General features: G+C 57.0%; 1 protein-coding gene across 6 annotated transcripts in view; it reads left to right on the top strand.

Moving 5' to 3' along the window:
• PMEPA1 (prostate transmembrane protein, androgen induced 1) overlaps positions 1–26,046 on the top strand; it is a 51,020-nt gene extending 24,974 nt beyond the window's left edge. For 2 of the 6 annotated variants that reach the window (XM_027622466.1, XM_027622463.1), the window contains exons 2-4: positions 19,385–19,539; positions 24,607–24,660; positions 25,136–26,046. In XM_027622466.1, the coding sequence (XP_027478267.1) occupies positions 19,429–19,539; positions 24,607–24,660; positions 25,136–25,684 (714 nt within the window). In that variant the 5' untranslated portion in view covers positions 19,385–19,428 and the 3' untranslated portion in view covers positions 25,685–26,046. Of the gene's footprint in view, positions 1–5,556; positions 6,668–17,553; positions 17,745–19,384; positions 19,540–19,782; positions 20,338–24,606; positions 24,661–25,135 lie in introns of those variants that run through there. The other 4 variants (XM_027622465.2, XM_027622461.1, XM_027622462.1 and 1 more) reach the window with 4 other exon arrangements.
• Positions 26,047–26,447: the final 401 nt, after the last annotated feature.

Raw genomic sequence — 26,447 nt, 5'->3', positions numbered from 1 at the left:
AAACTGTCCTTTCTCAGCACATTAGGAATGTGCTCTTGGCTTGAGTTTTGGGGGTTTTTTTGTTTGTTTGTTTGTTTGTTTTTTGCGTTTTTAAATAACTTATCATGTCTCCCAGTCTTTTTTAAAAGAACAGCAGAAGATCCCGTTAATAAGAGCAGCTTCAGCGTGTGCAGGGAGACGTGAGCCTTGCAAAAGCCCCGCTAAAGCAGGTGCGTGGCCCGGATGCCCCAGGAGCCCGCAGCTTGAGAGATGAGATTTTAAAGTCTACTTTTCAGAGCTCAAATCTGGGAGGCCTGGCCTTATTCTTCCCTTCTCAGAAGAGTTGGAGAGGCCGGGGTTTCAAGGCGGCCTTGGTGTGCTGCCTTATTTAGGAGGCGAATTGCTGCTCATTTGTCAGGCAAAACAGATGTGGCGGGGAGACAACATCTATTTTCATAATTCGAAACAAATCTGGTGAGCCGCCTTCCTTTTCAGTGGGGCCCGCTCATGCAGAAAGCCCTACTCCCGGCAGCATTTAGCAGAAATATTTATAGCTTGTCAGTTGAACTTTGTTTCCTCCGGGATGAGCTCGTTTCTGCTGGCAACTGGGACTGGGACCATGGGCTGCTCTCCATGGATAGTAGGTGCCCTTGCAGGGATTTGTGGGTTTTGTTTTTGTTTTAATTTTAAAAAGGGAGGAGTAGGGGGGTCCTAGCCAGTCAGAACTTCACCTCATCAGTGGGTCCTCTTGTCTTCTGAGTGTGGGGGCTGTTGGCTGAGGGGCTCTGTTTCCCATCATTTGTCAGGGGGGCAGCTGGTGGCTGGACTTGGAGGGACCCCCCCCCCCCAGGCAAGTGGATGGTTCATCCAACCTCTGGGAAGACCTAGGACCTGGGACCTTCCGTAGTTGGTGGGGAGCTTTTGCTTTGGTTTTTGCAAGGGAATTCGGGGGTCATTCCCCCCCCCCATTTTATGGATGAGAACACTGAGGCTCAGAGAGTTGCAGCTTCCCCGAAGCCATGCGGTGAATTGACGGCAGAGGTGGTCCCCTGCCATGGGGCAGGGTCCAGAAATGACTCGGACTATCCAGATTCTGCTCGAGCCTTCATCCCTGAGCACAGCTGTTGTAACCTGCAGCTAAAGGTCGCTGTGTAAACAGGAATGTGCGGGTTATATTGGGACACAGGGCAGGCCCAGGTGTGGGGAAGAGGCCGTTACCCGTTCATCCATCAGATAGTGGAGCTCCTTTGTGACTGGAGAAGCTGGGGGCGGGCGAAGATGCCTGCCCTCATGGAGCTTGGGCTCTAGTGGGGAGAGGGCAGAAGACGTGGTTTCAGATGCTGGTGGTGCCAGGGAGGAGGAGAAATGGGGGCCCGTCAGCATGCCTGGGGGGTTGGTGGATGCAACGCAGGGGGATGTGGTTCCAGAGGCTCTCGGGGGCTGACATGTACCTAGGACTTGAGGGGTGGGATGCAAACAGTGGGAAGCTCTGGGGTGGAGGATCTCGGAGCGGGGAGTTGAGGGGGGCGCAGCTCGTCTGGCTGTGGTACTTGGAGGAGGTGGTGCCCAGACTTCAGTCCCCTGGTCTATAAAACAACGGTTGATTAAACAGTGTGGAAGTTTCTGGGACAGGCACAGATGATAGTTATGCAAGATGCAACCATTGGGGAACTGGGTACAGGGTGTTTGGAGATCTTCCTATTCAGTTTCTTACAACTTACATAAATCTGCAGTTATCTGAGAATAAAACTCCTTAAAAAAAAGAAAGTGAAAGGTCTGGGAGGGTCCTTTCGCTTCTCGTTACTGGGATCACCCTTGTCATCGTCACTCAGGACAGGAAAACCTTCGATCGCTTCTCTCTCATTGCCACCTGCAGATTGTACAAATGGGGTCTGGGGGCTCAGGGCGGTTTGCACACAACCCTTTATTGCCTGGCACGAAGGAGGCCCAGGCGGGGGCGGGGGGGGCAGGGGTCCCTCGGGGTCTGGGGCAGGTCGCTGGTTTGGAGGGCATGGGGGATCCGGCAGTGAAGATTGCCCCACAGTCAGAGCCATTGCCATTCGGGGGCTCATCGGGGACCACTGCAGCTCTCCCCAGAGACTGAGGGCACTTGGTCCCTTGGAGGCCCCTGAGTTTGCAGCCTCCTGTGTATTTGGGTGAATGGGCTCCCGGATAGTGATGGCCCTCTGCACCGAAGGCAGCAGCTGGGGCTTTTCCTACAGGTGGACCCTCCCATTTCGGAAACCCTTCCCCCCTCCTTTCTCACTGAACGGAACCCCACAGATGGTTAGTTTTCTTCTCCTTCCTCCGGGGGTGGGGGCACTGCTGTTCCTCCTTGCTCACTCGTACTCTTTTCATAAGCATTCATGAAGCACCTACTGTGTGCCTGGCTCAGGTGCCGCTTTAGTGATCGGGCTCGCTGCGGCAGCTCCAGCCCTCGGAAAGGTCCAGTCAGTGCCTTTCCCCAAATTCTGTGCTTTCAGATCCAGTTTTTAGACTGGGTCGGTTTATCGTTCTCCAAACCAGTCACGTGTGATTGAAATCGTTGCTGCTGTCTAGACTGGGGCTGAATTCGGAATCTCTTGGTAACTGACGGTGCTTGTCGAGCGGGTCTTGTGCACTGGGTACTGTGCTTTCGGGATCCCCTGTTGCCCTACTTAGTCTCAGCACTGTTGACATTTGGGCAGGATCATTCTGTCCTGTAGGGTGTCCTGGGCACCGTGGATGTTTGGCAGCATCCCTGGCCCCTCGACCTGCTAGATGCCGGTAGCATCCCTCTCCCAGTTGGGACAAGCACAGATGTCTCAGGACCTGCCCTTGAGGTTGCCGAGCGAGTGTGGGCAGGCCTGGTGTCTGTCTCTTCGTCTGTCAGATCCAAGTGGTGACAGGACTCCCCACTGTGGTTGGTTGGGAGCCTTGGGTGATAGAATGCACCGAAAGCTCTTTGCGGAGCCCAGCAAAGCGGCAGGGGCTGAAACTCTCCCCGCCGGTGTGTCTGATGGGCACAAGTCCCTCCATCCACTCATCTGACCAGGTTCCTGGGGCGTAAGGGGGGCACGAGCCAGGCTCCACACTGCTTGCTAGAACCCCCTGTGAAGACGGGCAGGCCCCTGGCGCTCACCCTTGGGGGGGGGTGCCTCCAGCTGACCCTGCGCAGATTCACCAGCGAGGCTGGCCCACGCTCAGGAGACCAGGAGGCTGGCACCTGCCCCTGGCTTTGCCAGGGTAGCTCTTTCTCCTCTCTGGATCGTCTTTTTGCATGTGACCCGCGTTGGGGGTTTCCAAGCTGCTGCCTCCCCCAGAGACTGCTTCGGGGGTCTCTAAACCACTCAAGGTGCCAGGCGTCCACCCTCTTCCTCTCTCTGACACCATACTCAGTTAAATATTAGGCTCCAGTGGTTGCTTTTGCATCCAGGACTTCAGCTAAGAGTTTACTTGAACAAGCGGCTCATCCGCCTAAGGAGGGAAAGCCCGGCCAAGATTGGTTGATCAAAAGCAGGGTGCTTGTAAGAATTACGGAATCCTGAAGGTCGGGGACCCACCCCTGAAAGATGCTGATTCAGTGTGGTGGATGTGGGGGACGTGGGGCTCAGTGGGCCACGTTCGCAGAGCTTCCACCACCGCTCTGACGTGTGGCCTTGTTGGGAACATCATACTGGACGGCGGTACCCGAATCATCTTCAAACACATTTCTTGTGCTGCGTCTGCTCACAGCCACCGCCTGGGAGTCTCATGTACATCTGCCAGGCCCCCAGCAGCTAACTCCTCATCACAGCCACAGCCCATCTGTCTGTCTTGCCCTTGAATGTGACACACGTTCCTACCTCAGGGCATTTGCACTGGTCGTTCGTTCAGCCAGGTGTCTCCTTCCCCTGGCACTCCTCACCTGTCAGGTCTCAGGGAGGTCATCGCGGCACCCCGCCCAAGGGACCGTCCTTCCCTTGCGCTCCGCTCACCACCCTCTCGTGTTCTCTCCTAGCACTGGGAGCGGTTGCTGCTCGTTGGCACGTTTGCTCGCCCAGCCTTGGTGCCCCCCCAGGCAGCGTGAGCCCCGTGGGGCCGGACGTTTGCTGACGCAGCCCCAGATGGGGGGGGAGCAGCGTTCCTGGCACACCAGCTCCAGCTCAGTCCAGGTTTCCTGAGGAGACAGGGGAGCGGTCTTTGAGAGGACACTCCGGTGTCTTCAGAGATGCCCACGGGTTGGAGGGTCCCTGCAGCTCCTGCCTCTTCTGGGCCTGAGGGGCCCCTGGCAGTAGTCACCGTCTCTGGCCATACTTTGACACTTTACCTCAGGGAGGCGGGGACCCGCTGCGACATTGTTTGGGGGACATTTGACTGTACTGGGGGGTGCAGTGATATTTTAATGTTGGGGGGGACCGGAGCTGCTCTCCCTCCCCTTGGGAAAGAAGCTGGAGGATCTTGGCCCTTTGCTAGGGGGAAGCCACTAGCAGCCGGTGCTTAGAAGTTACTTAAATTCTTCTTTCTTCGTTTCTAAATTTTAAATGGCATGTTTAGAATTTAATCTTCAAACCTGGGAGCCAGACCTGCAAGTTGAAAGATGACAGCCGAGAGATGGTTTCATTTGGCTGGCTGCAACAGCCAGATGGCAGATGCTGTGAGCGGGAGACGGGAGGGAGGCCGGGAGAGGGGAGGCGGCTTCTGTTTCGGCTCTTGCCCCCCCCCGAGTCCCCCCAATGCAGCAAAGCACCCTCCTAGGGCCAGGCCTGGGCTGTGCCCTGGGGATCCCTTGGGGCTGCCAGCCTTGCCCTCTGCCAGGGTGATGCTAGGGCCCCAAGGGACAGGGTCCCCCCTGCCTGGTACTTTTCCCTTTTTTAAGAAAACTTTTTTGTTTTGTTACAATTGTGGGTTTGCAGCATTTGCAAGAAATAATCTAGAGAGAGCTCGTGTGCGCAGCACACAGCTTCCCCCAGCGGTAATGACTTACGGAGCTATGGTACAGTATCACAGCCCGCAGATCGACATTTGGTACAATCCATCGACCTCACTCACACATCCCCAGCTGACATGTGCTCATTTGAGCGAGTGTGTGTGTGTGTGTGCATACACATGTGCGTGTGTCTGCATGTGTTTAGCTCTGTGCAATTTTATCACACATGTAGGTAAGTGTGAGCCTGCCACTGTCCAGACACCAAACAGTTCCATCACGAGGACCCCCTAATTCCATCCTTGGTAGCCACACTCGCCTCCCACCTGTTCCCTCTCTAACCCCTGGTGGCAACCTGTCATCTGTTCATCTCTATGATTTTGTGATTTTGAAAATGTTACAGAAACGGAACCATACAGTGTGCAACCTTTCTTTGCTCAGGTAGTTCTCTGAAGACCCATCCAGGTTGTTTTGTGGATCAACAGTTTGCTCCTTTTCTTGGCAAATAGCGTACTGCGAGGTGGATGCACCACAGTGAGTTTAAGCATTCACCTGTTGAAGAGCATCTGGGTTGCTTGCAGTTTGGGGCTGTTACAAACGCAGCTTCTGTGAACACTCACGCACAGGTCTTCGAGCGAATGCAAGCCTTCATTTCTCTGGGATCGAAGCCTGGGAGTGCAGCTGGGTCCTTGAGAGTTGCATTTAGTTTGTGAAAGGCCCTTCACTTTCCGTCAAGACCCATGTGTCCTCTGGCCTCTGTGGAGAGATGTGAATCCTGCAAGAGGACCTTAGGCATGAATGCCTTCCTGCTGCAGGTAGTCACTGTGGGCCGTGCACTGGGCCAGGCAGGGTGTTAGCCACCAGGGATACCGTGAGACCGGACCAGCAAGAGCCTTCTCATGGAGCTCCCTGGCTGGTGAGTTGAAATCAGGAATCAGCAGGCAGGCACGTTCATAGAGGAGGTAGTTACTCATAGTAGCCAACATGCACACAGCGCTTCTATATGCCACGGGCTTTCTGGGTACCTTACGATCCTTGAACAGGCCAGTGTGATGGGGTTGTCATTCGCCCCATGGTGCAGATAAAGAAGCAGAGGCACAGCGAGCCAGAACGAGACAGAGGCCGGAAAATCCAGGCCCCGATCAGTACACTACGTTGCCCCTTGTGGCCCACGCAGGCCATCACGGGATGCAGAGGGCAGAGGTGTGGTGTATTTGGGATGGGGCAACTGGGAAGCCTCCTTGACATGGTAACAGGGAAGGCCATGCAAAGATCCCAGGACAAAACCGCATGTGCAAAGGTCCTGGGGTGGGAACCGGAAAGAGGCCAGTATGGCTGGAGTGTGGTGAACAAGGGAAGGAGGTGGGAGGTTGAGCAGGCCTCGTAGGGTTGTAATTTGAGGTGAGTCAGTGATTCAGTCGATACTTTAAAAAATTGCTCTGGCTTCTGGGTGCAGAATAGACTGGGGGAGGGGAGTCCATGTGCCATGGAGGAAGTAGGGATATGGGGAGGACAAGTAGGCGAACCCTTTGGTCTTGAGGGATGACCCCTGGGTGTCACCCAGCTCTGCCCTGCGAAGGCAGGACCCCCAGCCAGCCACCCACCTTGGGTGTCTGCGGCCAAGACCTTGGGCTGCCATGTAGGTCTGTCTCCCAGTAGACTTTTCTTGCTATTTCTTTTCTCCCTGTCTCCACACTAGCTGCCATCATACAAATTGAATTTACGTGCTCAGTGTCAGCCACTCCAGATCATGTAATAAATGAACACCGACGACTTCGAACCCCTCATGCCTTGCCTGGTCAGGTGAGTTGTCTGCTTTTTAATCTAATGGTGGCCGCCATTTATTATGCTCTTGCTGGGTACCGGCTAGCGTTGAGAAAACTCGTATACCTCTGTTAATCTCAGCAAACCTGGCAAGTTACGCATTCTTATCCATCTTTATGATGGGGGAAACTAAGGCATGTGGGCCAGGTGACCACTGGAGGTCACCCATACAGGATGTGGCAACGTCTGGATTTGAATCCAGAGCTGGGCCGCTCGCCCCCCACGGCGTTGCCACGTCCCCATCTAGGAGGGCAGAAAAGGCGCCTCAGTGAGCTCCTCGGTCAGAACCTTGGTCTTCCCAGCCGTTGGGATTTTCCTGCTTCTGGAAGATGCTGTTTCAAAAGGAAATGATACTGAGGGCTGGGATCGCCTTGCCTGTGGGGTGGGGACCGGAAGAGGCGGCTGGTGTCTGGGAGGCTTGTAACTGCCCGCTGGGAATGTGTTTTGACTGTCGCCAGAAAAAGAAAGAGGAAGAGCTCGTACAGAGTCACAGAGAGAGATTTGGCAGATATAGACCCCAGACAATCTCCCTCCCTCACGTGTGCGCACGCGCGCGCACACACACACCCAGAAACACACAAACACCCCGAGACACAAATACAGAGATGATCGTAGATGGGAGACAGACCCACGGACACCCTCAGACACCCAGCCTCCCAGACCCTCAGAGAGAAGCAGGGACTGACATTCGCTTTTCCACCTGCAGGGGTGACATCGCTCTCCCCACCTGAGCTCCTCCCAGGCTCAGGCCCTGCCCAGCCGGGTGGTCCATGCAGTGGCCCACGGTCAGTGTGTCCAGCCTTGTTTCCTAGAACCTCCCCACAAGGCTGTGAAACAGTCTGGCATCGAGGTCTCGTCCTGTGCCTGGGGCCTTCCAGCGACCAGCAAGTTAGCGCTCAGGTGATGGCAAGGCGACCTTCCAGCCCCGCCCGGCTTCTGGGGGACTCAGGCCTCTGCCAGCTAGCTGCTCTTTCTCAGAGATGAGCGGACGCCGGAGGGAGTGAAGGGCCCATCGCAGCTTTAGCCCACAGGGCTGCCAGGAGGCGGTGGTTTGCGGTTGGGGCTCTCTCGGCGTTTCTCTCCGCTCTGACAAGAGAGCAGTGGTGAGGACACCAGGCTTCCGTGTCCCGGGCCCTGCCACATAAAGCTGTGTGAGTGAGCTGGGCATGTCGTTCTGCCTCTCCCAGCCTCAGATCCCTTGTCCTTAGCATAGGGGACATGGGACCAGGGCCGTCCCAGAGAGCTTCGGGAAGGGGCAGTGAGGCCCCGGAGACCAGGACATGGGGCAGGCTGTACCTTCCCGGGTGGACGGGCTTTAGATTTTCGGATCATCATCCATCTGTCCCGCATAGAAATCCAGCCAGGTGCTCGGGAGTACGGATTCGAATTGTGCTGCCGCGGAAAGGACAAATCACGGTAGGATTTCAGGTGCCCACTGCCTGGAACAGCTCAGCTCTGGGGTGGGCCTGGCACGTGGTGGGGGCACAGGATGTATGCGCTGCTTGAGTGAATGAACGGGAAAAGCCCCTGACGTCCTGCATGGAGGTCGAGGCCCGGCTGCTGGCTGTCCTGTCCTGAAGGGGTGCATGAGGGACAGTGTCTCCCTCAGTCTTCCCCCCCCCCCCGCCTTGGACAGGTGCCCCCCACAGCTGGTGGTTGAATTCCCTCCGCTTAGCTCCTCTAGCTGTTGTCCTAGTCAGCCGGAGTTGCTCTAACAAAATGACCACAGTCTGGGGGCTTAAAGAACAGAAATGTATTTTCTTTCCATCCTGGAGGCCAGAAGTCCAAGTTCACGGTGCTGGCAAATTCAGTTTCTGGGGAGAGCTGTCTTCCTGGCTGGTAGGCGGCCGCCTCCGGCATGTCTTCACATGGCCTCCTCCATGTGTGAGTGCAGAGGGAGAGAAAATGAGCTCTCTGGTGTCTCTTCTTACAAGTATACCAATCCTGTAAAGTCGGGGCCCCGCCCTCACAACTTCCTGTAACCTTCCTTCTTTAGAGACCCATCTCCAAATACAGCCACGCTGGGAGTTAAGGCGTCGACCTAGGCATGGGGGGTGGGGGGTGGGCACAGACATTCGGTCCGTAGCCCGAGGCCCCCCTCTGATCCAAACAGAGGATTTGGGAAGCTGCTGAGCACTGTGGGCTTTGCAGGCTCTGGTGTTAGGAACAGTCCCCACGGCGGCTGTCACCTGCAGGGTTTACTGGGAGCCTGGCCTCTTGGGAGCCATTTTTCCGGGGAATTCAATTCCCAGGTTAGTTCCAGGAGTGACCGAGGAGTTGTTGACAAGTGGCCACATGCCATTCGCATTGTGGCCCCCGGTCCAGAGTGGTGCTTTTTGTCCGAGAGGCTTGGAAAGGGAGCCTGGGCTTCCTTCCCCTCTCCTGGGGCTGCCATCCCAACTCCCATTGGGAAACACCAGGCTCTTGAAAATTTGTAATTGAGAGAAACATCTGCTGGTTTTCAAGGAGCACACGGTGCCTCCCGAGGGGCGAGGGCGAGCCCGAGTGGCGTTGTCAGCCACCCTCGGAAACACACACACAAGCACACACGTGCCTGAGTTGTTTTCGTGTGTTAGGATTTTAAGAATTAAAATGATCAGTGTTTGCCATAAAAATGCAAACAGTATAGAAACACAGAAAGTAAAAAGCACGGTCTCCCTCTTCCAGAAGTATTCCCATTAAATGATTTGATTATTATCCTCATTTTTGCTATGAAAATGGATCCATATTATACACACTGTTCCCGTTTCGTTATTTCTTCTTGAGAATAATTGCTAACAGCCATCCAACATCATACTTAGACGAGTAGTTTTCAGCCAGTTTTCTGCCCCTGCCCCCACCTCCCAGGGGTCATTAGGGGATGTCTGGAGACATTTTTAGTTGTCACAACTTAGGGGTGATGGTGTTACTTGCATCCGGTGGGGAGAGGGTGCCGCTAACTCCCTCTGATGCCCAGGACGGGACCCCACAGCAGACGGTTATCCAGCTCAAGATGTCAGTAATGCCAAGGTTGAGAAACCCGATGGTAGATTTATGTATATTTTGAATGGCCCCATCGGATCCCATAATGTGATGTACCGGGGTTTGTTTCCGGGAATTTAGATGGTCTCCGATTGTTTACTTAAAAAAAAAAAAAAAAAAACCCTGCAGAGAGATAACTCATACATACATGCTTTCAGGCCTTCTGTGCATGTTTCCATTGGATACAATCCTGGAAGTAAAAATTGCTGGGTTGCAGGGTAGCACGCATCTTTAATTTTGATAGGTATTGCCAGAATGCCCTCCAAGAAGATTATGGCCATCAGCACTACCACCAACAGACAGACTCACTCACCCGTGCGACCCACTCCCCATTTGCTCCCTGTTCTCCTCAATTAACAAAACGCGTTTGATTTATTTTAAATAACTTTCCATGGCACTTCCATCATGTCCAATGGCAGAAACCGTTCTCACCGTGAACTCACTCCATTCTGCCAATAATTCTTGAATGGTGATTGATATTTTGCTGACAGTGGGTGTTTAAAGATGTTCGATGTCAGTGACAATAGGAAAAAAATCTCATTAGTTCTCCCCATTTGGATAATAGCAAAGAAAGATAAAAGGCATGGCTTTGTCTTTTCTGAGTGAAGGAGCCGTGGGTCAGGAGGTTCTGCTGTCCCTGGGGTTCTCACGCATTCACTCAGCCCTGTGCTCCCCCATTGGGCAGCTGCAGCCTCTCCGAGGCCACCCCAGAAAGCGACCTCGGGATGTGTGGGGTGAAGCCCCAGAAACAGATGGGGCTGTGCACACTGCTGCCCCTTGGGAGTAAGAGGCACTTTACCCCCTAACCTGAACGATCCTTCACAAACTAGGACGAGATCCCTTACCAGGTCATAGGAGACCTCCCCACAGCAGGCTGTGTGGACTGGACTGGCGGCCACTCCAGGCACGAGAGGGTCCTTTTGGCATGTGTATTGCTACGACAAGAGAGGTGGTCCAGGCTCATACCTTTCCCTCGTCCTGGGGGCCACTTCCAGCCTTCCCTCACCTGGCTGACTCTCTCCGTCCCTCCCTGTGCACACGTGCACACCTGCACACCCTTCCCAGCTGGGCATGTGCCCCCGCCCCCCCGCCCAGCTCCAGAGCACGCAGCTGTCACCCACTGACTCTCGTGTGTCTGGCTGCCCTCTGGACAAGTGTGTCTCAGGATGGGTGTGCAGGACTCTGCTCTAGACTCTCTCCTCTCGCCCCCTCTGTGGGTCCTCCCCAGGGCAACCACGCCTGGCCGTCTTGTTCTGCAGGTGTCCTGCTGGTCCTCGGTCAGTGCAGACACAGATAGTCACCCATAGACATACATATGCGTCCTAAGATTCACTTTTATTTTTAAATACATATGTTCTCTTTTAAACAAAAAAGGACTCATCCTATCTGGTGGCTTCTCTTTCTGTCATCCAGGCATCTTTGGTGCCAGTGCACACAGATCTGGGGCAGTGGCTTCCTGGGTTGTGTTGGCCCCTCGGGGGGACGTTTAAGTGGTTCCCGGTGATTTTTGCCCTTGTGTGCAAACCTGCAGTGGCCGTCTTGACACTCATCTTTGCCCACGAGAACAAATGTGATCCTTTATTCAGTGTATTTCTTGTGTGCGTTATCACAGGAAGATTCTAGGTGCCGAGGACACAGAATAAAGAGAGTCTCCTCGGGTGACACTGACCTTCTAGTAGGGAGAGGCAGGAAGTAAATGGTTAGGTCACAAATAACACTGCAGAGTAGTGCTGTAACGAAAAGGAGAGCAGGCACGGGGCATAGGGTCCCGAGGCTTGGGGCATGGGGCAGAGCACTGTCCCAGACAGGGTGCCCAGGGATGCTCCCCAAGGAAGGGACATTGCAACAGAGGCTGGAAGGTAAGGAAGGGAGCAAGCATGTGCATGGGGGAAAGTGATTTTTCCCAGGCAGAAGTAAGGGCACATGCAAAGGCCCTGAGGTGGGGCTGTGCTTGGTTCTTCTACTGAACACGTGGTTAGAGCACTGTGAGCTTGAGGGGGAGAGAGTGCATGTGGAGGTGAATGCCCAGAAGTTGATGTGCCAGGTCAAGTGTTCACGCTTGAAAGTTCTGAGAGCTTGTTAGTTTCACTCTACAGACGTGCTCCCGATTTCTACGTCCATGAGCTACAGCGCTGGCAGGGGGAGGGGCCCCACGTTGGTGAGCCTTCGCCAGCCGCTGTGGATTCAGACAACCCCTGCCCCAGGTGTGTGTGAGGAGAGGGGGCAGGCGTTGACCGGGGCCTGCAGGTCTTGGTTCGAGGGGTTCCGTCCTGGACATGTTGGCTCCAAATTAGCTGATGTAGTTCTCACTGCAGCCATGGGAAGAAGGAACGAGGCTATCCCTCTGTTTTTCTCCCAGATGGGGACATTGAGTGATTTGTCTAGAGTCACAGTAAATGGCAAGACTGGGATTCGAACCCAGGAGCCGTTGGGCCAAACATGTTCTTAACCTGTATCCTGGGATTTTATCATGATCGGGAGTGCAGGGAGCCTCACCCCCATGCCCTCACTAGCCAGCATGTGACTTTTTCCTTGAGGCCACCAGACAGCACCAGACAGTATCGCAAGGCTATGCGTTCAGCTAACGGGTGCCAGACACCCAACTGCGCTTGGCACAGAGTAAGCACTTAGTAAGCGGTTCGGTCTGTTTTTAAAAATGAGAATACTGGCCTAGATTTGCTGCCCACCTCTCAAACCTCAAAAGAAAGACAGATTCATTTTTTTCCCCCCTATAAATGGTCTTATCCTAAGAAATAAATGTGCCGTTGGGGGTGTTTGAAATGGCACCAGGAGTGATCAGAAAGTTATTCCTTTGACGTCTGGTTCAATTTTATTTGACATTCCAGGTGGGGAGGGAGCTGGGTTCTTATTCAAATGCAGGGGGGGTCGGTTGGGGGAGGGGGGCAGTAATGATGTGGCTGGAACCCCAGGCAGGCTGGGGCTCTGCTGAATGACAATGAAGCCCGCCCCAGTGGGTCTCATCCAGGCAGGTCTAACAAGATTAGATTTTCATAAATTTCAGACAGTGCCAATTCCTAATTCCTTGGTGTGCGGCCGGGAGGCCAGACAGGGCCGCCTGCACCGGCTGCTTGTTAACCAGGAAGCAAACTGGCTGCCCCTCCGCTGGGAGCAGACACAAGGGGGGTGGGGGGGTGGGGGGTCGTCTGGTCTGGAAACCTCCTGTGGGCTGGCAGGAGCCAGGTGGACTGTGGCCCAGCTCTCCAGCTGAGGAAAGAGAAATGAGCTCTGGCACCCAACTGCTACTCCGATGATTAACCGAAAACTTCGTGACAGTCACGCTCGCTTAATAGTACCTGTGGAAGGGAGACACGTTGTGCTCACGTAGTGCCGTGTGTATACATACAACCCATGTAGAGTGAATAGCACTTATTCGCCCAGTTCTGCACTGGCCCACTCCCCGTTTACAGCTGGGGAGTGGCCGAACGGGGGTTTGAGTCTAGGCTCCTGAGTTTTGTCCCGGTCAAGGCTCTGTCACCAAGAACAGGGGGCCATAAACTTGGATGCAAAAGAATTGCATCTTTACCTTAACCAACCGGATCAGGAGCACGGGCTCCAAACCACAGAGGCCTCAGCAGCACCTGCCACGTGGTCACCGGTGGAAACCACGGATTTCATATCACATTGAAATCTGCCAGGTCATATTTAATGCTGTACTATCCCCGCGTCACAAAAATAATTCTGGATACTCTTGCCGTATCGCCAGTCTGGTTGAGAGTTGATAGCTGTTTTTTAATATAATTGGCTTCCTTTTTAAGCCACAATTTTATTTAAGTTTAATTGAATTTTAATTTAAAGACTGTATTTTGAGAGAGCATCCTGGCTTCCCCAGTGGCCAGGGCTCCACCACAGGGAGGAGGAGAATCGGGCTAGGCCTGGATTCGGGACTGCGCTCCGACTTGGCTGCTCGCCTGTGGCGGGCCTGATGCTGCACCCCCGGGGGGCTGTCGGGGAGACTGAGAAAGTCCTGTCCTGGCCGGTGCTTGGCGCTCAGGTAGCCGCAGAAGAGATGGGAGCTGGTAGGATCTCTGTGCAGCGCCATGAGAGGTGCCCAGAGCTCCCCCAAGCGCCTGGTGTGACCTGCGGGGCCATCCTGTGATTTTCCTCCACTTTGGGGGGGGTGGGGGAGGTGGGTACCACCAGCCACAACTACTATAGCCGCGTGGACAGAATGGCGGGTGATGCTCCAGAGGGTCCTGACCCCGCCTAGTGAGCAGATCCTTTCCACACGTGCCCTTGGCTGGAACCCGGGCCGTTGCTGAGCTGGAGCCGTGCTGTTCGGGACGGTGGGGTGTGGGGCAGCTGGCTGAACCTGTCCCTGAAGGCACGGGCTGGGAGTTTGGTCCTGGGCCTGTGGGTTGCATGGCCTCTGGCCAGCCTCCTCCTCCTCATCCATAGAGCCGGTGTGGGCTGTGGGCATGTTAGTATGTGCTTCACAGAAGGACCATGAGGATTCACCAAGGCGATGCCCATGAGCACGTGGGCCGTGCCTGGCATTTAGGGGGTGCTGGGCGCACACTGCCTCTCTCCGGCATCAGGCGGGCTGGGAAAGGACCCGAGATGGGCGTGCAAACGTCTCAAAGTGACTGTGTCTCTCCCTGGAGGAGAAGACAAAAGGGAGGGTCAGGCCACTCTGAGGAGGCAGACGAGCCTGTTAATTTGAAATTATTCACCAGGAAAGAAGACGCTAAATTAAATTAGAGTGACCTTACTTTGCATGTGGAAGACAGGCTTGGCCACCCCGGAGAGCCTGCCGCATCTCACCCACCCTAAGGGGGAAATTAGGAAGAGAAATGGCAGAGCTCCCCCCGCCCTCCCCACGGCCAGCAGGCCTCCGCCCGGAACCAGATGAGAGAAATGTGTTTTTTTCCCAAGGGCTCCTATTGCAGCCAGGCCCTTGGAGCGGGTGCAGGACAGGTGCTCCGAGTCCCTCGTGGCCTCGCGTCTGGCTTTCGCCCGGGGGGACCATACTGGACTGACCTTGCTCCAAACTCCCGACCCTGGGGCACAGGCCAGGCAGGTGCCCCGGCCGAGCAGTCGGCCTGGCAAATCTCTCAGCGTCTCTAGGGCACCGACCTGATTGAGGGGTGTCGGCAGTTGTGCCCGCTGTGTCCTGCCTCGTCTGAGCTCTTACGTTTACACCCCGACGCCAGGTCATAACTGGGGCTCTCGGAGGTCCACGTGCCCGGGGTCACCCAGCTCGGAGCAGATGCAGGGAGGCGGGACTGGCCATCCTCATAGGTGCTCGGGATGTGCGGAGGGGAAACTAAGGGACGCTTTGGGAGAGCTGCAAGAATGTAGTAGAACAAGACCCTCAGGGGGGCTCGGGCTTGAAGATCCAGCTCGGCTCTTTCTAGGCGCGCGGTCTGGCGTGCCTCTGCCCTGCACCTCGGTATGCTCATCTGCAGAGTGGCGGTGGTGGCGGCAGCCACCCCATAGCCATAGGGGAGGCGGGCTCTGTGTGGCTGTTGTCACCGTTGGGATCATAGTACCAGCTCCAGGGACTGTGGTGAGTTCGGGCTGTTGACCAGCCTGCCCACCCCCACCCCCCCGCCCCGTCCCCCTGTGTCTGTGAGCTGGCTGGCTTTGGCTGTGACTCATGTGGTGAAAGCCACGGAGGGGGGAGGGCAGTGGTAGAACCCGCCCCGGGCTTATACGTGCAGGTGGAGGGGAGGTCTGTCAGACGGAAGGAGCCAGGTGGCATCAGTGTGGCCCCCTGTCTGCCCCTAGCGGCTGAGTCACTCGGGCTCCTCTCGTGGCTGGAAATCCCCAAACCACCCGCCCTGCAGGCTTTGGCCTGCCCAGGGCTTTTAAACTCTTTAAAAACTCTTGAACGTGTTGCCAGCCAAAGGCCAGGGAGCTTCACAGATGGTTTCTGGGTTCTGGAGAGATCTGGGAGGTGTGACCACACGGGGCCGGCCTGCCTCGGCCGCCGGACTGTTCAGTGGCTGGGGTTTCAAGGAGTAGTGCCTGTCTAGGGAGAGGGAGCTCACGCTTGGTTCAGGAAGCCTGCCTGGGCACGGGAGAGAGGAGTCCAGGGGTGTAGAAGCCCAAGCTGCCCAACGGGGCCAAGCGGACAGCACCAGCCTGTAGAAAGAAGGGAGCTGCCTGCCCGAAGCTCTGTGCCTGGGGGGGTGGGGGGCGTGGGGGGGGAACGCGTGCACATGTGGCCTGCAGTTTGCCACCTCTCTAGCAGGTGCTTTCCTGGCACGTTTCCTGGAGAGTGGGTTCTGTCCCCCAAAGGCGGTATCTCCTGGAAGGAGCCCCCAGAGTGAAAGTGCATGGAAGTGCTATCGGCAGGACCAGATCGCCCTCACCCCACAGCCCAGGCCAACACACCCAGCCCAGAGATGTGCCCTGCCTTATGGGTTGGTGTGAACCAACTGCTGGCTGGGGGCCTCTTCTGGACCCCTCAGCGCCCCCACCCACCTGTGCCACTGGGCCCGGCCTGGAAGATCCAGCGCGGCCCTGTTTAGTCCTCTCTTTGTTGGCTTATGGGTCTGGGCTTCCTTTGCTTTGCTGTCTTGGGGCGATGGGAGCCCCCCATTAATCATGGTCATGGAGGGAGTGCTCCCTGAGTGCCGAGCACATTGTCCACACACAGCCACCCGGTGCCCGTAACCTCCTTTTACATGGGGAAGCTGGGATGGACTGGGAAGTGAGGCCCCGGCTCACACCTGGCGGGCTCCCCTGATGGAGCCGTAGCAGAGCTTAGGGACCCTCGGCATCCTGTTCCTCTTCTGGGCCTAGACCCAGACCTTTGACTTCCAGAACCTCGGCATCCCGTTCCTCTTCTGGGCATAGCCCAGAGATCAGTCCTGGCTTCTCTTTTTCTGAGGGTTTTTCCTCCCCTCAGCCCCGTGGATTTCCTGGGGTTGTGGCCCAGGCCCTGGATGGGCACATTCGTGTTTCTAGCAGCGCTAGGCTCATTTCTGGGGGGTGATTCTCTCCCAGAAATGTGTTCTCCTGCCCCTTGGGCCCAGCCTGGTGGGGTCAGGAGAGGCTGTGGAGGGCTTGTCCACCCCCACTGGCCTGCTGGGGCCTCACCCACTGCCCCCTGGCCACCCAGCCGCCTCAGCTGCTGTCTTGCTGCTCCCTTCTGGGTCCCGGAAAACACCAGGAGGAGGGCCAGGGCCTGGGACAAGGACAAAGGCAGCCCAGCCGCACACCTCCCCTCCTCCAGGCTGGTGTGGGCAGGGCCTCTGGAGACAGCAGGGGGAGGGGGCAGGAGGGAACCCACCACCGTGGTCCCCGTTGGGGTGAAGAGTGCACGGGGCTGGGGGAAGGGACGTGTCGGCCCCTCTGAGGAGGGAGGGCGTGGGGGTTACACAAAGCAAGCCTGTGTGTCCCCTGAATGGGCAGCTTTATCCTGGGCCCTAACAGACAGGGCCCTGCCCTAGGGAATCAGACCGGGCTGCTGAAGCCCTGGACCAGCCTGTCTGGGGACGCAGGAGGTGTGGCCACAGTTACTGGGTCCGAGGCCCTGCTGCCCGCCTTCCTGGCAGGAAAGTGACGGTGTCCCTCCAGTGGTTCCATCCAAGCTTGCTTGATCTGCTGCTGGGCAGGGCCCCAGCCTTCTCAGCACTCAGGATCAGTCTCCCCGAAGTCCCTGGCCAGTTGGCCCTCCCTCCTGGGCTCTCCAGGGCAAGATGGGACACGGTCCCACCTGGGAACCAGAGCCAAGGCCCAGGCTCCAGGATGAGTTCCTGGGTGCACAGGAGGTCGTCCAGCAGATAGTTGGCTGGGAGGAGCCAGCAGCATAGGGCCCTTGGGCTGAGAGTCTGTCACTTGACCTCTGGACCTTGCTCTCCTCGCCCGTGAGATAGGATGATAAAAGTGTCCCGAATGTACACTCAGCCCTGGACAGGGATTCTCAACCCTGGCGCCGTTGACCCACCATTCTTCGCCGTGGGGCATCCCGTGCACTGTAGGAGGCCCCCACCCACCAGATGCCTGGAGTGCTGCCCCCCAGTTGTGACAGCCGCCAGTGTGCCCAGAAATTGCCACATGGCCTCTGGTGGGCAGACTCACCCGACTTAATAACAGCAGTAGGTACTAGCAGTGTAATAGGTAAACATCGGTGCAGTTGGGCAAACACAGAACACGGCATGAGAAGGTGGTGTCCTGGGGAGCCTGCGTGGGAGGAGCGGGGTGGCTAGGGCTTTGGAGAGGATGCTGGGGGGGGTTTCTGTGTGGAGAAGCTTCCACTCTTTTGCGAACAGTAACGTTCCCACCTAGGACGCATTGCTTTTCCTGCCGGAAGCCGCAGGGAAACTGAGGCAGGAGGGGCTGGCCCTCGCAGGGTTGGAGTTTGGGTGGGCCCAGCATGAGTGGCCAGAGCCCTTGACACAGCCACACCTCATGTTCCTGTTGCTTTCCACTTTACCCCCTGCCACCCGCACTCACCACCCACCCCCCCCCCCCCCGCCCGCTGCAGTTTGTCTGTCTTGGAGGAGGAAGAGCTGAGTCAGTGGCCCTGAGCTTGAACCTATGCCCTGGGGAGCCCTCGACTAATTGCTTGTTAGCGACGGGCGTCAGGGTGTTGGGGCCCCGGTGGACAGCCGTGGGCTGGAGGAGGCTGGCGGGGCTCGGCCCTGGCGCAGCTGTCTGCCGTGTCACCACCCAGGTCCCTGGCAGGACCCGGCGCTGGCGTCCTGCCCGTTGCTGGGGGCTCAGCTGGCACCGGCCGCGGCCAGCTGCCCAGCCGCCTCGACACGGACCCGCGCGAGTCAGCAGAAACCGCCCCGGCACTGGCAGGATCAAAATAACCTCCTTCCTTTTCCAGCACTTGAGGGCTTTTCCGCCTTCGAGGGGAAAAACAAAACAACACCAAAAAAAAAAAAAAGGAAAGAAAAAAGAAAGGCGAATGGCGGCATCTGCAGGCACCGGGGATGTGGTTTTTCTGAGGCTTCCCTCCCGAGAGCTGGGTGGGGGGGTCTGCAGTCCTGTCCTGTCGGGGGTGGGGTATGTTTGTGATACATGTGTGTGCCTGTGGGTGTGTGCGCTGTGTATATTTGTGGGTTAGCTGTGTTTTGGGGAAGGTGTGTGTGTGTGTGTTGGGGTGTGTGTGCATCTGTGTGTGTGTTGGGGTGTGCGTGTGTGTTGGGTGTGCGTGCTGGGGTGTGCGTGAGTGTGGGGTGTGCATGCTGGGGTGTGTGCGTGAGTGTTGGGTGTGTGTGCTGAGGTGTGTGCGTGAGCTGGGTGTGCGTGCTGGGGTGTGTGTGTGAGTTGGGTGTGTGTGCTGGGGTGTGTCCGTGAGTGTTGGGTGTGCGTGAGTGTTGGGTGTGTGTGTTGTGTGCGTGAGTGTTGGGTGTGCGTGCTGGGGTGTGTGCGTGAGTTGGGTGTGCGTGCTGGGGTGTGTGTGTGAGTTGGGTGTGTGTGCTGGGGTGTGTCCGTGAGTGTTGGGTGTGTGTGAGTGTTGGGTGTGTGTTGGGGTGTGCGTGAGTGTTGGGTGTGCATGCTGGGGTGTGCGTGAGTGTTGGGTGTGCGTGCTGGGGTGTGCGTGTGTGTTGGGGTGTGTGCGTGAGTGTTGGGTGTGCGTGCTGGGGTGTGCGTGAGTGTTGGGTGTGCGTGCTGGGGTGTGCGTGGGGGGTGAGCAAATGCTCTGCAGTCCTGTGTCGGCTCCCCCGAGGCTCACGTGTCCCCCTGGTCTTGCAGCAGAGCTGGAGTTTGTTGAGATCGCCATCATCGTGGTGGTGGTGATGGTGATGGTGGTGGTGATCACGTGCCTCCTGAGCCACTACAAGCTGTCGGCACGCTCCTTCATCGGCCGGCACAGCCAGGGCAGGAGGAGAGAAGATGCCCTCTCTTCGGTAAGTGCCCTGCCCCCCGCCCCCCTTCCTGGCCGCACCCTGAGCTCCCAGGGTCAGCGGGATGCCCCTTAGGGAAGCGCCCTGGTGTCCCGGGTCGGGTGCTCACCGGAACGGGAAGGAGGCAGTCGCGGCCACAGGGGATGCGTGGGCATTGGCAAGGCGATGGACGAGGGCGTTGGAGGTACAGGCCAAGGCGTGATGAGACCTCAGCCCACAGCCCTGGCCCTTGCCTCTCTCCCACAGCCTGCAGGTGTCTGGGCGGGGGACTCTCAGTGTCTTGGACACAACAGGTCACCCTGAAAAGGCCCTTCCCAGCTCCACTGGGCCTGGCCACGTGCCCTCGGACCAGTCCCCGATCCATGAAATGGGGCTTCACTTGCCATTCATAGTGAGAGGGGCTAACGGTCATGCCGCTCCCCAGAGGATTCGCTTAGCACGGAGTCAGCGGCCAGGCATCGAGGGCCACGTGCGAGCACTTCCCTTCACTCAGTCACTCATCCATCCCTCCATCCAGCACCCACGCGTCCATGCATGCATTCACTGGTCAGACGCTTACAGAGCCGAGGGCCTAGAACCCTCCCAGACACTGGGAGGAATGGCCGTGAGCAAGCCCCATGTGGTTGCTGCCTTGGGGTCAGACAGACAGGAGCACCAAATCAGACGATCTCGAGGGCTCTGAAGGAAACTGAAGTGACTGTCCCCGAGGATGCCAGGGTGCCATGTTTGGCCAGGACGGTCAGGATGAGCCTCTTAGGCCGAACTCTGAAGGAGGAAGTGATGATGGATGGGTCCAGGCAGGTGAGGACAAACACTGCGCTGGAAAGGGGTCCTTGCTGCTAACATAACACTGCATTTTGACATGTTATTAGAATTGTGAGCTTCATTGGGCATTCTGAAAACCCAGAATTATCCCCTCTAGACTCCACAAAGTAGGGGCCCGGCAGGGTGGTAACTTGGCTTTTTGCAGCTCTGAGTGCCAGGGTCCCTCACTCCCTGTGCCGTCGGGGCTGAACTATGCCCCGCCCCCCCCCCACTCTTCAGCAGGTGGACCCAACGCGGGTGCAGAGTTTGTGCCCAAGGGGTTCCTGCCCCCACACGGGCGATGAGTGATTTAACAAGCTGTCGGAAGGGCAGGCTGGGATTTGCAGGGAGAAGGTGGCACGTGGGTGGCCCCAGGGCTGTGGGCCTGAGCCTGCGAGGACAGCGACGAGCAGGGAGGCAGCACCCGGCGTGGCCTCCCGGGTCTGGAGAATGCCCACGCTGGGCGGCGGGGCCCCGAGTCGGGGGCGGAGCCAGGGTGTCTGCACCGGCATCAGGCTGCGGCCGCAGTGCGTTGGTCAGCAGCGTGCCAGGGCTGGGAGCTTCCACTTGGTCCCCCCGACGGGAACACAGCATGCCCCGAGCCTGGGGCTCAGCGTGGGTCCGGAGGGCACTCGGCGCTGCCACCCTGAAGGCGTCTGCTGCCCCCTAGGCCAAGGCTCACGTGTGTTAGTTTGCGGTGGCTGTCACCCACGTGCCCGCGCCGTCTGCTGTTCCCTCGCCCCGGGGCCTCCCGGCTCACAGCAGTCCAGAAACGCCACCCCACAGGGGAGAGACTGCCGCCCGGACAGGTGGGCCCGTTTGCCCCAAGGCCGGCAGCTTGTGAGGGGCCCTTTGCAGAGCCCAGGCCCATCCGTGCTGCCTCAGGTGCTGCGGCAAGGGGCGGCCCACACCCAGGGTGGGCCACCTGGCCCCTCTGAGCCTTAGTCTGTCAGGTGGGTGGAGGTAGCCTTTCTGCGGCCTCCCCCATATGTGTGGTCACGGGCAGGATGATGCTGGCCCAGAGGGCTGGGGAGATGTCCAAAGTTCCAGCGTGAGGGATCCTGGCTGCCGACGGGGCCAAGGAGACAGCTCTGTGGGCAGCACCTGGGACTTGATGCCCAGACGGGGGGTCTGATTCCAGCCCTGGTTCCTGGACACCTGAAGCCAAAGGAAAGTCCCCACCCGCATCTACCCAGCCACCTGCAGGGGCCTCTGGGAATGCCCGGCTGGGTAAACACAGAGCCTTGTTAGGCCTGAAGTAAGTGTGGCAGTTCTCTTGGGGACCCCCCGCCAGACAGGGTGCGACGGAAGCCTCTCAGGACCCCGTGACCTCCCACGGAGATCCAGACCTGGCCACTGCCTGGGGCTGGGCCTGCCCCTCGCGTGACTGTCCTGCTCCGGTTCCTTTTCAGGGTGACCCCATTTGCTCATCTGTCAGAGAATGAGGCTCAAGTGCAGGTATGCCACTGGCCCTAGAATGTCACCCCCTCCCCCCGCCCCATGCTGTTCCCAGGGAAGCCACTCTGTGTTGCATAATGGTAACCGCAGTGGTGATCTAGCCACCATGGTGGCACAGAAGCTGGGTCCGAAGGGGCTTGTCCTGGGGTTGGCAGGGGAGGGGAGTGTTACTTGTAAGGCGGGTACTGTTCCACCTGAGTGCACAGGTGCCGCCCAGCCCCACCCAGGAAGCCTCCTGCTCATTTCTGAGCTGTTCCTGTGTCCCTGAGCTTTGCTTTCAAACATTCCCTGCTCTGAATTCCTTGCCTTAGCAGCTTTAATTTTTCCCCCAAGGTTTATGCATCTTGAACAGCGATGACCACTTCACCCATAGCTCTCTTGGAAGATGGTTTGTGTGTGAGGCCTGCTCAGCGTGGGGCAGGGATAGATTTGGACTAGAGGCTCAGCCAGAGCCTTGGATGGGGCAACCCTTTCTTCTCTTTGTCCCCAAATCAGGCCTGGCATGAGTCTTCCGCTTCCCACATGGCTTCTGTGGGCATAAGTCTTCTAAATCGGGTACAGGGTAGCCAGCTGGACCTTCGATTACTATACAACAGGCCAGGCCCATGCCGGAGCTGAGGTGCTATGAGAGCCTGGGAGGCAGGGTGGCAGTGGGTGATTCCTGGAGGGCTCCCTGGAGGAGGAAGTGACTTCCAGGTACACAAGTTGGAGGTAGTCAGATGACGAGGCTGGTGGGTAGTTTTGGGTGCCCTATGGTGGGGCTTCTGGGGCATTGATTGGTGTTATCTAAAGCTTCCTGGGTGGTGACAGGTAGATAACCCATCTGTTAGGGCTGGGAGTGGGGGCAGTGTTAGGAAGAAGTTGTTGGCCACATCATGCAGAGCCTGGGACAGAGGGACTTGTAGGAAGGTTTTAGGCAGGAGTTTATCTGGGTCACACTTCATCCAAGCTGGCCTTGGCTGCGTGCATCCCACCCCAGGGCTCCTGACCCTAGTGAGGAGCAAGTGGATGTCCCCATCTGCTTCCTGGCCCACACATGGACTGTGCCAGTGGCCCGACTGGGGGCTACAGAGCCTGTCAGGGCCAGCCTGAGCCCAAGTAGGTCTGGAGGCAGGCAGGTGAGGGTTTGAATCCCAGCACTGCGTCTTACCACCTTGGCCCACTCAGCTCTCAGCTAACCGACCTCAGCCTGCCTCGTAGGTTTCTTGGGAGAAATGAGGTAGTGCTTTAAAGAGTGCTTAGTGCAGTGTCTGGCACCGAGGCAGCGATTGATACATTACTAATACCAGTAATGAAACAGCTTTTGATGGCCACATGAGCAGTAAGGTTGTATGTGGGCTTTCTGCATCCAAACACCTGGAACATCCTAGAGACTGCGGTGAGTCTGTGTGGGGTAAGTGCGTGCTTTCCTGGTGGGACAGTTTTGAGAACCACGGAGCCCCCTAGTGGCCTTTCAGGTAACTGCAGTTCTCTGGGCAACACGTGCCGCCCCCCCCCGCCCCGCCCCATTCACCTTCTGGCCCCAGACAGTAGGTGAGACTGTCTTACCTGTGAACTCTCAAGAAAATGTGCCCCCAGGGAAACTTTTGGGGTGATAGAGATGTTATTTTGATTGTCGCGATGGGTCTCTGGTGTAGACACATGCCAAAACTTAACCAAATTGCATACCTCGAATATGTAGCTTATTGTATCTCAGTTACACCCATGGAAAGCCGTAAAATTTAAAAAAGACATCCCTCCCCCCAGGCCCGGGGCGATCTGCCACCACATAACCCACATTGTCTGGGCTTCCCTCTCAGACAAACTGATCCTGGTGTGGGGTCCCACTTCCCTGACCCTTGGGTCTCTCTCCAAGGCCTGAAATCCCCCACCCCGAGCCCATGCGGCCCGGCCACCTGTGCAGGGAGCCGCAGGCCCTGCCTGGCATCTCAGCAGAGGGTGTAAGCTTCATGAGGCGACAGCAACAGGCCTGACACAGCAGTCGTGGCTCATGCACCTTTGTGGACTGATGGAATCATTATTTGGGGGCACTCTGCTTATTAACCAACCTTGTCCAGTTCACCTATGAACTGGGCTCCTGATGCACATGTTGAGACAGACTGTAAAGAGGTAAATAAATACAGAGACAAGTTGATTACAGAGAAGAGCGCTGCTGAGAAGGAAAGTAGCCTACGACAGGATTGTTACTGGGGGGAGGCCCTTTAGACGGTGGCGTCAGAGGAAGTCTGTGGAGCTGGCCGTGCAGCCTGGCGGCCGGGCAAAGGCCCTCAGGTGTGTGCATAGCACTTTGCATGAGAGAATGGGTCTGCATGGCCCCCAGCACTTGGATATAGTCACAGAGGGCCACGTGCACTCCAGGCATATTCTGCCTCGTGAAGTTAAGTACCTTGCCAAGGTCACCACTGCAAGCAAGTGGGCCAGGCCAAGGCCAGGAGGGCTAGATCACGTCGGGCTTCCTCATCAGCCATTTCACGAGATAATTTGATTCATTCTAAGATGCAGGAGAAGCTGCTGGAGGGTTTTGAGAAGGAGGGTCCCACAAATCAGATGTCTGCTTTGGAAAGTGTGAGTGTGGGGGGTGAATTTTCAAGGCACAGCGCAGAGAACCGAGAGATCAGTGACAAGGCGGTTGTGGTCCTGTCTGAGAAGTGGCCGGGCCCAGGCCAGGGTAGCAGGGTGGGGCTGGAGAGGAGGCGATGGTTGCCAGATCTGATTCCAAATACAAGACCTCAGGGTCAAAGCCAGTTGACCCTTTGCGCTCCCACATCTGTTCCCCCCGCTGACCCTGCCCCTCTCCTCCCCACACAGGAAGGATGCCTCTGGCCCTCGGAGAGCACGGTGTCAGGCAACGGCATCCCAGAGGTGAGGCCCTGCTCTGCCTCCAGTCCCCTCCCTGCCTGCCCCCCGAGGTGCTGTAGTGGACACCCAAGGCCATCTGCCCAGCGGGTCCCCTTTCCAAGCCAGAGGCGCCTCCCTTGGGTGTAAAAGTGTGGCCGCTAGGCTCACACCCGTGCCCTTCGCTGAAGAGTTGTCCTTGGCTGCTGGGATCGTCCCTGCACGGACGTTACCAACGCGCCCTGCCCCCAGCGAGTGGCCCACAGTGTCTGCAACGTGGGAGAGCCGAAGTTGCCCCTATTTCAGCTCCGTGGTGATGTTCCTAGCCAGGGCTCCCCAGCGTCCGGCCGAGGCTGGATTCCGGGCTCGGCGCTGCCGGCTGCTGCGTGCTCTCCCTTCCCCAGAAAGCAGAGCGTCCGCAGGCAGCTGGACACCCCCCTCCCCCCCCACCTCGGGTCCTGCTTCTGGGAGGGGGTTCCTCACTCTGCTCTGCCCCCTCCAGCCGCAGGTCTATGCCCCTCCGAGGCCCACCGACCGTCTGGCCGTGCCCCCCTTCACCCAGCGGGACCGCTTCCATCGCTTCCAGCCCACGTACCCGTACCTGCAGCACGAGATCGACCTGCCGCCCACCATCTCGCTGTCGGACGGGGAGGAGCCCCCGCCCTACCAGGGCCCCTGCACCCTCCAGCTGCGGGACCCCGAGCAGCAGCTGGAGCTGAACCGCGAGTCCGTGCGTGCCCCCCCGAACAGAACCATCTTCGACAGCGACCTGATGGACAGCGCCATGGTGGGCGGCCCCTGCCCCCCCAGCAGTCACTCGGGCATCAGCGCCACGTGCTACGGGGGTGGCGGGCGCATGGAGGGGCCGCCCCCCACCTACAGCGAGGTCATCGGGCACTACCCTGGGTCCCCCTCCTTCCAGCACCAGCAGAGCAGCGGGCCGCCCTCCTTGCTGGAGGGGACCCGGCTCCACCACGCACACATCGCCCCCCTGGAGAGCACAGCTGCCTGGAGCAAAGAGAAGGATAAACAGAAAGGTCACCCTCTCTAGGATGCTGGGGCCGGGGCCGGGGCCGGGGCAGCAGGAGGTAAAAGGCGAAACACTCCGCACTTCTTGAACGAGAAGACAGAGGAGGACTGGGCGGCACCCACAACATTCGGCGCGTCACCATCCCCTCCCCCTCTCTCTGTGTATAAATATTTACATGTTCTGTCTGGTCTGAATGCACAAGCTAAGAAAGCTTGCAAAAAATCACGTTTCTTTGTTGAGCTGTGTCTTGAAGGCAAAAGAGAAAAAAAAAAACCCCACAAAATCTATCCTAGTCTTTTCTGTTTCTAGTTGAGCTGCGTGCGTGAATGCTTCTTTTCTTTTGTTTGTTTATGATGATTTCACTTAACTTTAAAGACATATTTGCACAAAACCTTTGTTTAAAGATCTGCAATATTATATATATAAATATATATAAAATAAGAGAAACTGTATTGTGAGGGCAGGAGTATTTTTGTATTAGAAGAGGCCTATTAAAAAAAAAGTTGTTTTCTGAACTAGAAGAGAAAAAACTGGCAATTTTTGAGTGCCAACTCAGAAGGCGTGTATTACCTTGTAAAGAAAAAAAAAGTACAAAGCAGGGGTTTAGAGTTATTTATATAAATGTTGAGCTTTTGCACTATTTTTTAATATAAATATGTCAGTGCTTGTTTGATGGAAACTTCTATCATGTCTGTCGAGATTTTTAAGGGAGAAATGTCGAAATTTCACAGTCGACGTCAGGCAGAGGGCGGGCTCTTACACGAATTTTGGAGAGGCTTCTGGA

Source organism: Zalophus californianus, chromosome 8 (assembly GCF_009762305.2).
Source record: "Zalophus californianus isolate mZalCal1 chromosome 8, mZalCal1.pri.v2, whole genome shotgun sequence".
NCBI lineage: Eukaryota > Metazoa > Chordata > Mammalia > Carnivora > Otariidae > Zalophus > Zalophus californianus.
This window is presented reverse-complemented; position numbering and strand designations above follow the sequence as displayed.